At 42.5% G+C, this 14,474-nt stretch overlaps 1 protein-coding gene across 1 annotated transcript in view; it reads right to left on the reverse strand.

Annotated features, from left to right (window-relative positions):
* ABI3BP (ABI family member 3 binding protein) overlaps positions 1 to 14,474 on the reverse strand; it is a 213,764-nt gene that overhangs the window by 51,973 nt on the left and 147,317 nt on the right. Inside the window, exons 29-36 of the mRNA XM_084843209.1 lie at positions 9,831 to 9,905; positions 8,216 to 8,290; positions 6,401 to 6,475; positions 5,910 to 5,984; positions 4,082 to 4,153; positions 3,576 to 3,629; positions 2,143 to 2,208; positions 721 to 795 (exon numbers count right to left, since the gene is read on the reverse strand). Coding sequence (XP_084699335.1) covers positions 721 to 795; positions 2,143 to 2,208; positions 3,576 to 3,629; positions 4,082 to 4,153; positions 5,910 to 5,984; positions 6,401 to 6,475; positions 8,216 to 8,290; positions 9,831 to 9,905 — 567 coding nt within the window. The remainder of the gene's footprint in view (positions 1 to 720; positions 796 to 2,142; positions 2,209 to 3,575; positions 3,630 to 4,081; positions 4,154 to 5,909; positions 5,985 to 6,400; positions 6,476 to 8,215; positions 8,291 to 9,830; positions 9,906 to 14,474) is intronic.

Raw genomic sequence — 14,474 nt, forward strand, 5'->3', positions numbered from 1 at the left:
CATCATAAGGTTCCTCAGCTCCTCCTCGCTTTCAGCCATCAGAGTGGTATCATCTGCATACCTGAGATTGTTAATGTTTCTTCCAGCGATTTGAACTCCAGCCTTGGCTTCATCAAGCCCAGCATGTCGCATGATGTGTTCTGTGTACAAGTTGAATAGGTAGGGTGAGAGTATACAACCCTACCATACTCCTTTCCCAATCTTAAACCAGTCCGTTGTTCCATGGTCTGTTCTTACCGTTGCTACTTGGTCGTTACACAGATTCCTCAGGACGCAGACAAGATGACTTGGTATCCCCAAACCACCAAGAACTTGCCACAATTTGTTATGATCCACACAGTCAAAGGCTTTAGAGTAGTCAATAAAACAGAAATAGATGTTTTTCTGAAACTCCCTGGCTTTCTCCATTATCCAGCAGATATTGGCAATTTGGTCTCTAGTTCCTCTGCCTTTTCTAAACCCAGCTTGTACATCTGGCAGTTCTCATTCCATGAATTGCTGGAGTCTACCTTGCAAGATCTTGAGCATTACCTTACTGGCATGTGAAATAAGTGCCACTGTTCGATAGTTTGAACAATCTTTGGTGCTTCCCTTTTTTAGTATGGGGATATAAAACATCTTTGAAAAGGAAGGAGAGGAAAATGCAGCCACTGAACAATCCTTTGCCTTCCAGGCACAGAAAACATTTCAACAGTTTTAAAAATAATATCTAAGTATTACCTCTTGATACTTTACCCCATGTCAGTCCTCCAGGCATTCTTGTTCTTCCAGGGGCAGGTGTTGTTTTATTTACAACTGAAAATAATGCCAAATTGCAAAGGGCATTAAAAACTGATAGAAAATGATAGTATTTTTGTTACTGTTATAAAACCTTGCCTTGACTGCTCTAGGCAGAAGATGGAAGGGGAGTTTTATGGCTATATGGTTGTGAGTTTCATTCTTTCTGTAAAAAATACCTCTGCTTGATTTGGGGGGAGCTCCCCTTTCCTCCTCTGTCCTCTGCACCACAGCCTACTCCATTCAGCAGGTTCTCTCTGTGTACCATTTTCAGGAGACTATGACCTGGTTTGCATGTAATGGCGGCATTCAGTGGCAAATCAAAGGCTAATTAACCCATGATTTGTGGGGACCACACCACTTCCAGTCTGCAGCCACCCATGGATTGTTCTTAGGTTAACTTTGGGTTGTTTAACCCATGAATAACCTGAAGTGTCCAGGTACAGACATCATGCTAACAACCTACAACGGGGGCGTTCATAGGTTGTTGTTGTAAACCGGAAGTGGCTTATGTACAGTGCACATCCCCACAAATCATGGCTTAATTAGCCTTTGATTTGCCACTGAATGCCACTGTTATATGCAAACACCCCAGAAGGTAATATTTTCAGGAAGCTGGAGGAGTTACCATGAGGAAGAAGGAGAGAAGTCTGCTTCTGCCAGCCTCATTGCATGTGCCTAAATCTGGATCCAATCCATTGTCTGGACCATCTGTGTTGGACTGCAACTCCCATAATTTGGGGATTATGTAAACTGTAGTCCAACACATCTGGAAGTCACCAGGTTGGGGAAGGCTGATCAGGACTATCTCAGAAATATGTAAAGCTAGATTTTCAGTCCTTTGCAATTAATTGCAGCTAAGCCAGGTCAAAGTAATAAAACAACTAATATATGTGGGGGGAAAGGGAAGCAATAAAATGAACTGGAGCCTCACATTATGCTCTCCTGCAATGAAGCAGCAAAGCACAGGATGAGGTGCAGGGTTGTAAGAGAGGGCACAATGGTACACCAGCTGCACTGATGCTGTGGGAAAGACTTCATTTGGGGAGAGAGATGGAGATGGACTAGGGCTATTTATGGCTTCTAGCATGACATACGAAGGGCTGTGAAACCCTAATTTCAGTGTACATTAGCACTGGATAAAGCTGTAGAAAGAAGGGTTGAAGACCTTGCAGAAAAGAAGTAGGGCAAAGTTCACTCAGCATGTGCCTCACTTAAGGCTTCCCTTTAGCTAACCTCACATTAACAAACTTACATCTGCTCACTAATCAGAAGGAAAATATTAGACAACTACCAATAATAATTAAAATCAAACTATACCTATTGACTAATTTAAAAGAACATCCAAAAAGAATAATATATTACCAGGCCTGGCATGTGATTTATCAGTCATTTTAGGTTTTGCAGTAGTGAGATACACTTTATGTGGTGCTGTTAGAAAGAAAACAAAACTATTTTAGTTTCTAAGGATATGAAAAACAGTAAAGATAATATGCCACATGAGAAAGGATCCAAGTACCACAACTGCAGGCAAAATAGACACCTATCAGCTTTGTAATTTCTATCATTATACAAGACCTATATTAAAGGATTATACAACTTTATAAAGCATTTATATAACCCAACCCTCCATTTCTGCAAAAACAATAATTATCCCAAACATCTGACATGTTATTACAGATCTCAGGAGTTTCACTATTAAAGAGTTTCTCTAGCCATCACACAACACACACCTAGCCCAGGGAAGCTCAGTATTCTTTATCATACTATCATACATTGCATAAATGATGTTACTGAAACATAGACTGGGTTTTCACAAGACATTCTAACCCACACTCAGTGGTTGAGTGTGGGTTGTTGTTGAGCCATGAGTTGTTTGTTGAACTGTGGGTTAGCAGCATGTTGTCTGAACCCAGGACATTTTCCACAGAGTGGCTTGTTAGCCATGCAGTGTGGCTTATTTTTCTTGCACAAGCCACCTTGAGAACCCATGGTTTGTTGTTGGGTTGTTCAAGGTGGTTAACAAGCCACCCTGTGGAAAATGTCCTGGGTTCAGACAACATGTTAACTCACAGTTCAACAAACAACCCACACTCAACCACTGAGTGTGGGTTAGCATGCTGTGTGAACAGCCTGATTGGGACTGAGCTGTGAAGCCCCAGGTAAATTCTTGCCTATACACCACAAATTCTATGACCCAGCTCACATGTAACCAACAACCTACAGTTTGGATGTTCTTTATTAACTGTGGGTTGTTGATGACCTTTATCATGCATGGATTTGGTGGATGCTAAGTTCTTGAGCTAACTAGCAGCTGGAGGACTGCTGTAGGCACTTATCATGCATTTTATCATGTGGGAAGTGGAATAAAATCTTTGTGCAGTCATGTGGAACCCTGCCCCACCCTCCACAAAAGTCGATTTCCAGTTATTTGTGTCTAAAAGGCATTCATCTTGATCCAAAAAAGCCAATCTGCATGTGCAAGTTTAAAAGAATGCTATATGGGAAAAGCACCACCTCCTGTACTTGAGACTGCACACTGAGTGTTTCTCTTCCACCACATGCACATCATCTAAGAGGTGGTCAGTGCTGTCAGCTTGTTCTTACAGGACTGACGATCTTTGGTGGGGGAGGAGAGAAATGCTATATTTATTACAATCATATAATTAAAAAGCAGTTTGGGGGGTTTATAATGTATGTATTGTTAGGCCATAAATGCCAAATGCATAGTTCAAGTTCAGGGACTGCTTACACAAAACTCAAAATTAATTCAGTTAAAACAGCAGCAAATATATTACCAGTTTTCAAACGTGGACTTTCAGTTGTTACACTGCTGTGGGGCTTGGATGAAACTACGAACAAAACATTTGAACTTGTTAAGTGTACACAGTGTCTTCTTTAAATGGAATGCAATGAAGTTCAAACAAAAAGTATGACTTTTGCAAAGCAATCTGGAAGTTAAAATGCCCAGTGCTGTGAATCATGCTTTCATGGAAGATGGAACCTTTAAGACGAAGAGAATAGTTAGAATTAACAAGCTCAGATAGAAAAGAGAACTGAGGTAGTGTTTTAATGACAATCAAGGTTTGTGCCCTGAGGCAGCAGTTCCTAGAAGGAATAGCAAAGAAATGATCTGGAAGCAATCACAAGGAGTGCAACCTTGCGGCACAATCAAGATATAAATCAAGCAAGTTTAAAAAAAAAAAGTTAATAAACCTATAGGCTGATAAACCCTGTAAGAAAGTTAAATAGATAAAAGATGATTTCAGCCAACTTCAAGGAAATGAATAGATAAATAAATTACCCAAAGTATCTTTGGGACCATTGAGAACATGAATGTGAAGGTTAATTGATCCTAGGAATGTTGCAGTTGGTGCTATGGGGAACAAAACAGGTATATCAGCTGGGATGAAGCAGAGCTTGTCTGAAGCAGATATAAGATGAGAACAAGAAGCAAAGCAAGAGTATTTCACAAAAGAAAACTAATTTCTTAGTATACAATTATAATACATATTATTATTACTCATTATATTTATATCCTTCTCTTCTGCTCACAGAGCACTCAGAGCAGCTCATTTCACCAATAAAACATCAAACATCAAAAACAGTTACAAGAATATGATTTTTAAAACAATACAATCTAATACAGCAATCAGTTTAAAAATCAAGTAAAAACAGCAGCAGAGTTACACATTAAATGTATAATTTCTGCTTTATACAGTAAAGAGGGTGCCTGATGAAACTCCACTGAGAAGGGGATATTCCAGAGTCGCAACACCACCACTGAGAAGGCCTTGTTTTTCATGCTTATTTGTCTGATGGCCAGAAATGAAGGCACAGAAAGCAAGACCTCAGAGGCAGATCTTAAAGCTGAGGCAGGTCCATATGCGAGCAGAGAGTCCTTAAAGGAACCAGGTCTAAGAGTGTTTAGCCTTTAAAGGCCAAAACCATCAATTTAAATGGAGTCCAGAAACAGATCGGTCCCCAATATCCTTTAGATTGCAAGCCTTCGGCCAGGGCCCTTTGTGATGTTTTTCTAACTCTAAGTGCACTAGATGTATAGATGCTTGATAAACAAAAAAAAATGAAGATTAATAACTGCAAGTCACAATTATTGTCTACATCTCATCAGGCTCAATGCTGCATGCTCATTTATCACTTAAGATTGCAAAAAAAAATGTATATGTGGGGGGGGGGTCAACCATTTCTCCCCCATCCATGTTAGCAATGAGCCAGCAGTGAAAGTAAAAGGACAGATTACATTCAACCATCCCCTGTGGGATCCTTTTGCCTGCCTCCTCTCATGGAAGAAGAAGGCACCAGAACTTTGCTACTGTGCTCAGAAAGTTTTAGACCAGGAGGCAGCTGCAGTTGGCTGTTTGCCACGATGACCAGGATCCAATTGTGCCCTTGTGCAGGTGGTGGCCGGGTCTGCTGGTCCTGGTACATGCACAGCCATCCCGAGAGGCCACGATGTAGCACTTCTGGGGACGAGCCCTGAAACTAGCAGAAACGCTCATTCCTGGAAGGGGCGCGATTCGTCCCTTCGAGAAATGAGCGATTGCTCCACTTTTCAGGGAGTATCCCTGGAAGTACTACATCACAGCAGCCAGCAGTAGGGGCCGCGCACATGCTGGGACCAGCAGATTTGGCATCCGTGCAAGAGCACCATTGGATCCTGCCCAGTGTCTCAATAAATATGATGTGCAAATAGTCCTGCTGCTTATGCCACCTGGCCTGAAATATCTGGATTTCAGTGAAATAAGTGTGAAACAGGAAGGAAAGGGGAAAGGGGAGGTTCTGTTTCTTCCCTCTGCCCCACCCATTTTCCTCATTTCCCATTATGGCCCATTCAGATTACAGTGCTCATATGGAGGTATAAGAAGAGAAGATGGAGTAGCCTAAAAGGTGAAACTACTCTCCATCTGTCATATGCAACAATTATATGCAAGACCTACATCTTGCTTTAAAAAATCCTACTTTCAGTGTATTTCTATTAGTATCCATTATGTATTTGATTGAAAATGATGCTACTTCAAGATATCATATCTATTAAGTCTAAACGTACTATTGCACCATTTTTAAAGCCTGCTAAAATCCTACCTACAATGAATGTTAAAAAATGCAATTACCAGGTTTAGTCTGCCGTACTTCTGGTTTGCCAGGTGTTTTGTGTTTAGAAGGTATAAACCATGTTGCTTTTGGAGCTGGAAAAAAAGAGTAGGATTGTTATTGTATTCTTTAGGAATTGAAATTCGTGCCATATTTAGCTCAAATGAGAGCGCATGCTTTAAAAGCATTAAGTAAAAGCAATAATGATTCCATGTGTTTCTGAAAGCTGATTCAAAGGAAAAATAGAAAACGGCGATGATACACAATGACTGATAAGGAAAAATGGTCAAGCTTTGAAGAGAGCAACATCTCAGGTGTGACAGAGAGAAAATAAGATGTCAACAGTGGTGTTCTTAGCTCTAGAGAAATCATGAGATCAGTGCAAAACAAAAACATATATTGAGAAGCAGTAAATAAAGTAATGGGATGTGACAACACAAAATAATGACATAAGATATTTGTGCTGAAGAGAGAATAAATAGTGTACTCATTTCACTGAGGAAGCTTTTACCCATAGTTAACTCTGGTCGTTCAGAGGACATAGTAGGTTTGATTATAAATGGTTGTGAGGTTGTTTGATGAACTGCTGTTGGAAGGAAAAAGTGAAATATAAAATATATGTTGGAAGGAAAAAGTGAAATAAGGAAATATAAAATATAATGGAGAAATTAAAATGACACTGAGAGTAGGAACAGTTTCCCATGTAGGGGCAAATGCTAACTATGGGTGGTATTTTCAATGGGTGGTGCAGAGGGAAAGGACGGAAAAAAAATATTCCACCCATGCTAAGGTCTCAGTCAAGTTCTGGGCCACCTGTGGCAACTATTTAAAACAAACATATACACATGCAGATTCAAAGATGCATTTAACCTTATTCACAGTTAGGGTAGGCTCCCCACGAGGAATAATGTTGCAAAATGAAAAGCACGTTGAAATGGAAATAATTGTTTGGGGAAAAAATGTAATTGGTAAGATTTCTCTTGTAACTTTTCATAACCTCTAACATTATATAGAGTTGACAAAGGGTGATAAAGAAGTTTTCTGAAACTTCTGAAACTTTTGCTGTGATCATGAACATCGTTACAAATGTATAAACACCACTGATTTTAACATGGAAAACTTTGCAGCTTTCACATGCAATCTGAGAAGTGTGAAAGGACATCTGTGGGTGCAGCTTTTTAAACTTGCAGGAGTTTATCAAGTCATTTGCTGCAAAATCTGGGGACTGATAATACAAAGAAAAGCTCCATAATATCTACAGAAGCTCTTATGCATGTTGAAGGAGATTTCTAGATTGTGTAATATACACACACACACTCAGGGATACATACATAAACATGTGATTATGCAAAATATGTGAGCACAAACATTTGTAGGATGTCTACAAGGATAGACATATCATGTTCCCATATCATGTTCCAAACAATAGCTTAGAGTGCAATCCAACAAGATTGCCACTCTTTAGAATTGGCACTCTCTGAGATCGTAGCTCTCCACCCATTGCAAGCCTTGCAGCTAGGGCAGGTGGAATGACAGAGGAGAAAACACCTCATGTTCCACCTTAAAAAAATGTATTAAGGTAGCCAGGCCGATCGGCCTATCTAGTTTCCTTAGCTCCTGGTGGGCAAGTCAGGATGGACAAAGGAAAGGTATGTTGATCTAGTGGATCCACATCTCTCCTTCACCCACCCATCACCATACCTCCCACTGTCCCCCCCTCTTTTCTTCCCCCCTCAATTCTCTTCCAGTGGGAGGGGTAGTGGTGGGGAAATCACCACTTGGATTCTCCTCCCACCCCAGATCATAGCTGTGTCTATGGCATCAGAGTAGGGAGGTTAAAATCTGCACCATCCTATGGTTCTTGGGACACCCTCCCAAGGACCATAGGATTATACCTTTACTCTTTAGGTATGGTATAGCTAATTTAGGTATGGAACAGCTAATTTAGCTAATTAGGTATGGTATAGAGGAAGTTGATACCAGTAAAAAGCTTTCATTCTCTGCTGCAGTTACTTGAAATTCCTTAAAGGGTTTGGCAGTTGATGTTTAAAATACCTTTGAAAGAAGAAGAAAGCCTAGACTATCCAAGATAATTCCACTGGCATTTCTGCCTTCTCAGGTTGGGACTTGGTGCTAAATCTGGGAACAATATAATAGTTTCCACAGAAGACAAGGGATGGGGATATTGTATTTTCCCCTAATGAGTGTAGCTGCTCAGGCATAACCAGGAGGAATTTGGCTATTTTTCTCTAAAAATACAGAAAGTGAGGTTTGGCTAACAATATAATTCTGTGAATGTATAGAATTACAAAAGTGACTCAATTACCAGGTTTGGTCTCTAGCATTCTTGGCCTGGTGGATGGTTTTGATTTATTAGGAATGAACTGTTCCACTGTTGAAGCTGAAATAAAAATTTAAACCTGGATTATAACTTGCAAGAACATATTTGTCTCTCAGCCTGAAATGTGAAAGCAACTGTGGAAGCCAACTATTAGTATTCCCAAAAGGGAAGGCAACTATTACGTTGTTGTTATTGTCGTCGTCATTGGCATGAGCATCTTCATCAACTTTTGAATAACAAGCATTCTCGCAAAGTGTTCTCAGTTACGGAAGAAAATAAGCAGGAGACGAAGAAATATTATATGAAGGAAGTTAGGAACTGCTCCATAGCTAGGTTAGTGGAGGAAGATTTGTCCAGACAATATTAGCTAAAGTCTTAATTACAGTAATTCACATACAACTTCTGTAAATGAATTCAATGTCAGATTGGTCTATTCAGATGACAAGCTCAGTTCTTGAACAGGATTAATTTAACAACTGGCTTTTTGCCCTGCAGTATTAACCCATATTTTAGGTGGCTTGCAATGGCATGCAATAACTCCCAAATGTAGGCTGAATGAATCCTACACATGTAGGTGGATTCAGCTGTTTCCATAAGTTGATGCATCTGGAAGTCTGAACAGGCTGCTATCTTTGTTTGTGCTTAGATTGTTGAGAAAACAGGCCCCTTAAACAATTTTACCTTCCCAAATGCTCACCATGCTTGACTGAACCTTAGGACCCACCTATTTATTTAAGCAAATTCAAGAAGAATAGCCATGTTTGTCTTTGCAGCAAAAGTTATATAATACTTAATCTAAAATTTAGTGTTACAACATGCTTTTATGCCCAAGCAAATGCAGATTATAGTTTGCTAGTGCACCACATTTGTGTTTCATGTCCAAATTATCAGCATTTCTTTAACTTGCAGTTTCCTTCTCTAAACGCCAAATCATGTGTACTTACTATACCTCTCTCTTCACTTCATGTACCTGATGGAGAAGGTTATTGACTATGGAAAATCACACCCCAATAAACCTGGACTGCATGTGTGAGAGAACTGTGTGTATAGCCACAGAGCTTTATTTGACATTTTTCACAGCAGCAGTTCTCACTACTGACAAGACCCACTGCTTTTGAAACTGAATAGAACCAGTGTTTCCTCAGCAGGGGGAATTGCCACAGGAAAATGTCAAAAGTCTGTCTACATGTATCTTGATGGTGCCATAAGATAATTTTGTAGCCTATTCTGACTCCTACAAAGGACATTGTATCCAGATAAGTCCATTTATACATATATCCAAGGTTAATCATGATGTGTGAGTTCTGTTGTTTTTTTAAATGGGTGAATGAACATTTCATATAGAAATGTTGTTGAAGGAAAATTAATCTTGCTGTCTCTGTTGAATTCAAAGACTAGGAGTGATGAGGAAATGCCACTGCTTTAATAATTTCTTCATGTGAAGATCAACAATCATTGTATATTTTGTGCCAAAGGGCAATTGAGTATATGGAAAGAGAGACTGGGTATTAGTTGTAATGGTATGACACAATCTGCTCCTGGGAATTTCTTTTCCTGCAAGAATTAAGAGAAAAACATAACTGTGAGTAAATATGATTACCAAGTGTTGCCTTTGCCTTTTCAGGAGCACGAAGTATCATGGTACTGATAGGATCTTGAGATAAGGGAATAATTTCTGCTGGAAAAAATGGAGATACATCATGAGGGAACTGGAGAAAATTGTAAAACTATTTATTTTGCATCAGTGTGCCAAGATTGTTCCAAAGAGCTGTAAGCATTACTCTAAAACAAATCACACAGCAAAATCTTCTTAGCTGAGGATTTTTATCACATTAAAAATAGTTTGGAAGGCAGGGAAATAACTACATATTCATACTTATAGGTTTATCAGTGTACTGCAGAACAAATGTCCTTAAATTATATTAGGGTGGGAGGTTTATCCCCCTTCACTTTGCCCTTTCTGCACTGGGCAGTAGACCAGACCGTATGATATGACCCCAGTCGCAACTCTGCCCATCTTCTGCAGAGAATACTGATGCAATTTAACTTATCTGCTGTTTCACTGACTTCCTACCTGCAGAATCCCTTTAACACCTGTGTTACCAGCGATGGCCAATAAGTAGGGATGGTGGAGAATTCCGCCACGGATTCCAGTGAGGCCAGATTCTTTAGAATCCGCCCCCCTGGAATCTGTTGCAGAATGGCGTCCTGCCCCCCGCCCCCCCATGGAATCCCCCCGGGACGGCACTTACCTGGAGCGGATGTGGCAGCAGAGGCAGTTCCGGCGGTGGCAGCAGATCCGGCGGCGGCAGCAGCTCCGGCGTCTGGTCTCCTGGCCAGCCGCGGCAGGGCTGCCACCGCCGCCATTGCCGTCCTTGGACCGTGATAGGCTACGTAAGAGTTTACATATTTACGTAGGCTAGAACGGTGAAAAATAAAGGAACGCAAATAGCGTCCACTATGCTATTTGCATTCCCCCTTTTTTTTTTGCCATTTTATCTTACGTAAATATATTACGTAAATATTTACGTAAGATAAATCGGCAAAAATAGAGAACGCAAATGGCAGCCACCGTAGCCGCTGCCATTTGTGTACGCTGCGTTGTTGTTGTTTTTAGGTTAGCCGTGATAGGCTACGTAAATTCTTACGTAGCCTATCACGGTCCAAGGACAGCAATGGCGGCGGCAGCAGCCCTGCTGCGGCTGGCCAGGAGAACAGCTGCCAGAGCTGCCGCTGCCGCCACTGGAACCGCCGCCGCCGCATCCGCTCCAGGTAAATGCCATCCCGGGGGGATTCCGCAGGGGGGCGGGGGGCAGGACGCCATTCCGCCATAGATTCCAGGGGAATCTGGAATTCCGGATTCACTGGAATCCACGGTGGAATTCTCCACCATCCCTACTTATTGGCCATCACTGGTAACACAGGTGTTAAAGGGATTCTTTAGGTAGGAAATAAGTGAAACAGCAGAGAAGTTAAATTGCATCAGTATTCTCTGCAGAAGATGGGCAGAGTTGCGATTGGGGTCATATCATACGGTCTACATAAATATTTACATAGGCTAGAACGGCGAAAAATAAAGGAACGCAAATAGCGTGCACTACGCTATTTGCGTTCCCCTTTTTCCCACCGTTTTATCTTACATAAATATTACGTAAGATAAATCGGCGAAAAATAGAGAATGCAAATGGCGGCCGCCATAGCTGCTGCCATTTGCGTACGCTGCTTTGTTTTTTGTTTAGGTTAGCCGTGACAGGCTACGTAAATTCTTATGTAACCTATCACGGCTGTCTTGCTGGATGCAAATAGCGGCCGCTATGACGGCCGCCATTTGCGTCCGCACCAGGCCATCCACGGCCGGAAATCCGGCTGTGGACTGGCCGGCTACTCCACGGCCTGGCCACAGAGCAGAGCCAGCTGTCGAGGATTCCGGGGGGAGGGATGGAGTGCCTCCCCCCCCAGCGGATGCCCTGACCGGAACCAAGTAAGTGATTCGTACATCCCTACCAATACGGTGGCTCTCTGGTGGGAATGACTTGCCGCCTTCCTTAGCAGCAAGCCTGTTAAGTTTTAGGCACCAGGTTAAACAGTTGTTTTTAGTGCTGCTATTGATTTGTATCACCTAGTTATATTGTTATCAATAATCATTTTATGCAGGACCTGCATTTTATATTGATTGGAGATGAATGAGCCGGCCAAAATTCAACCCAAAGAGGGTCACGCTTTTGCTTTCTTTGTAGTGGAAATGGATGTGAATAACCACTTTGTGATGGGTGATGCTGGTGCTTGAAGTTTAGTCCCCTCCCTGGTAGGGGCGGATGCTCCCCTGGTGACCTAGACTGGCTTCCTGGGGAAGTATGCAACAGGGGCCGTGCACACGTGTCCCACCCTGCTGGCCCTGATCCTGATGCACCATCCCCACCAGCCCAAATCTGTGTGTGGCCCCTACCACAGGCGGCTGCGATATAGCGCTTCCAGGGCCAAGCCCTGATGCAAACAAAAATACTGATTTGTGGAAGGGGTGCAACCTATTGGATAATACCCCTGTTCTGCTGTCCTAGCTATGCTGTTGGGTCCTTGGGGGGCATGGGAATGGGGCAGCAGAGCTGGACACCTGAGAATCAAATTGAGTAGGTCCTTATCACAGTGCCCTACAAGCAGGGTGCTGCTCAATTTGAACCTACATGCAAGGAGCTGAACAGAAGGATTTGCTTTTGCAATCCCCACCCCCACATTTGATTTCTTGCAATATCCTCAGTATTTATGTTGATTTTATTTATACTAATCTTACAATGTTTATTTGCTGGAAAATGCCTACTTATTTTCGGGGAGGGTTTTTTTATTTTATTTATTTATTTATTCATTTATTTAATTTGTTAATCACCCATCTGGCTGGTCACCCAGCCACTCTGGGCGATGTACAACAACAAAACAGTTAAAACAATAAAATTCTACATTAAAAACATCATAAAGAATACCCTAACCCACCCCAAATGCCTGCCTGAACAACCACATTTTTAATGCGCGGCGGAAGCTCATTAAAGAGGGGGCATGGCGGAGTTCCCTAGGGAGGGAGTTCCACAGAGTGGGGGCCACCACAGAGAAGGCCCTCTCCCTCGTCCTCACCAGCCTAGCTGTCCTGGCTGATGGGACAGAGAGAAGGCCATCCAAGGCTGATCTTGTTAAGCGGCCTGTCTGGTGTTGCTGGAGGCGCTCCTTAAGATAGGCTAGGCTGGAACCGCATAGGGTTTTAAAGGTCAAAACCAACACCTTGAATTTGGCCCGGAAAACAACTGGTAACCAGTGCAACTCCTTCAGCGCTGGAGTGATGTGATCTCACCAGCAGCTGCCTGTAATTAGGCGAGATCTGCTGCTGCGTTCTGTACCAGCTGCAGCTTCCGAACTGTCTTCAAGGGTAACCCCAAGTAGAGAGCATTACAGTAGTCTAAACGAGAGGAGACCAGGGTATGTACTACCGATGGGAACAGATGGTCGGGAAGGTAGGGGCGCAGCCACCATATCAGATGGAGTTGGTACAGCGCTGTCTGGCTCACAGCTGACACCTGAGCCTCCATGGCAGCTGGGTGTCTAAAATGACCCCCAGGCTGCGGACCTGGTCTTTCAAGGGTTGAATTAGAAGGCAGGGTATAAATACATAAAATGCCAGAACAGTTGCCCTGATCGTCTTATGATTAAAGATCTGAATCCTTACCGTAAAGTGAATACAAGATGACACTATGTACTAGGGACTCACATCAGTAAGAACCATGCTATTTGTTCACAGCAGGGAAGACTGTTTAGTACTTGAAGCCAGAGCTTCATTTCCACCATGGTACTGTGATAGCTGTTGGTGCCTTAGCCTTGCTTTCAGAAGGTCAATAACTGCACTGGATAAACACTCTCATATGGCTAAATGTATTGAAACAAGTGTTTCTTTTTAGAAGAATGTTCACAAGCTGCCTTCTTTAGACTACTATATAGTGGAAAAATGACACTTATTTAGAATTCCAGTCTTCACAGAATATAAATCAGTTCTACTGTATTTCAGCATTGCCTTACCAGGGCCCCATCTACAGTATATGGCGCTGCTTTGATCCCCCACCCCGTCGCAACTGCGCAGCAATGTGGCTTCGAATCAGCAAGCCCTGTGATACACTCACGATCTACTGCGCACTTCCCTATCAGACTCGCCATGCCCCCCCCTTTGCTATTATACTGAAATGCGCAGCTGTGCAGCCCTGTGAGCGTGGGGGTGTGAGACTTCAGTGGCTGTTTTGTATTTGAGGGGCTCTGCTGTGTCTTTCCATCCCTTTTTAGGTAAAAAGTGGGTGTTTTGGGTTCCTTCATTTCTGCACCATCAGTTTGTCAGTTCCCCAGCCTGAGACTCGCGATGGTTCGCACTCCAAGCATGAGCAGTACATGCCTACCCATTGCTCCAAAATGGTGGCCAGAGTGATGTTGGTCCTCCTCCAAGACCCCCCCCCCCCAGCCCTTGGGTTCTGAGTCCAAAAGTAAAAGTTGCAAAGATACAAAGCTGCAAAAATATGCAAAAGTGTGATTAAATAGATGAAAACACCCCTCTGTGCCTCTGTAACTGCACAGCTCCGAAGGGATGGGGGGAGTAAAGGGGCGTCACAGAGTGACGCAGGCACTACACATGCCTACAACACGTCCACTGCAAAATGCCAAGTCAGTTTGGGGAAGGGAAAGACAGCTCACAAACACAGGGAAACCCATAGCAATGAAA

Source organism: Heloderma suspectum, chromosome 3 (assembly GCF_057233095.1).
Source record: "Heloderma suspectum isolate Gila_16-S chromosome 3, 16-S_ref, whole genome shotgun sequence".
Lineage (NCBI taxonomy): Eukaryota > Metazoa > Chordata > Lepidosauria > Squamata > Helodermatidae > Heloderma > Heloderma suspectum.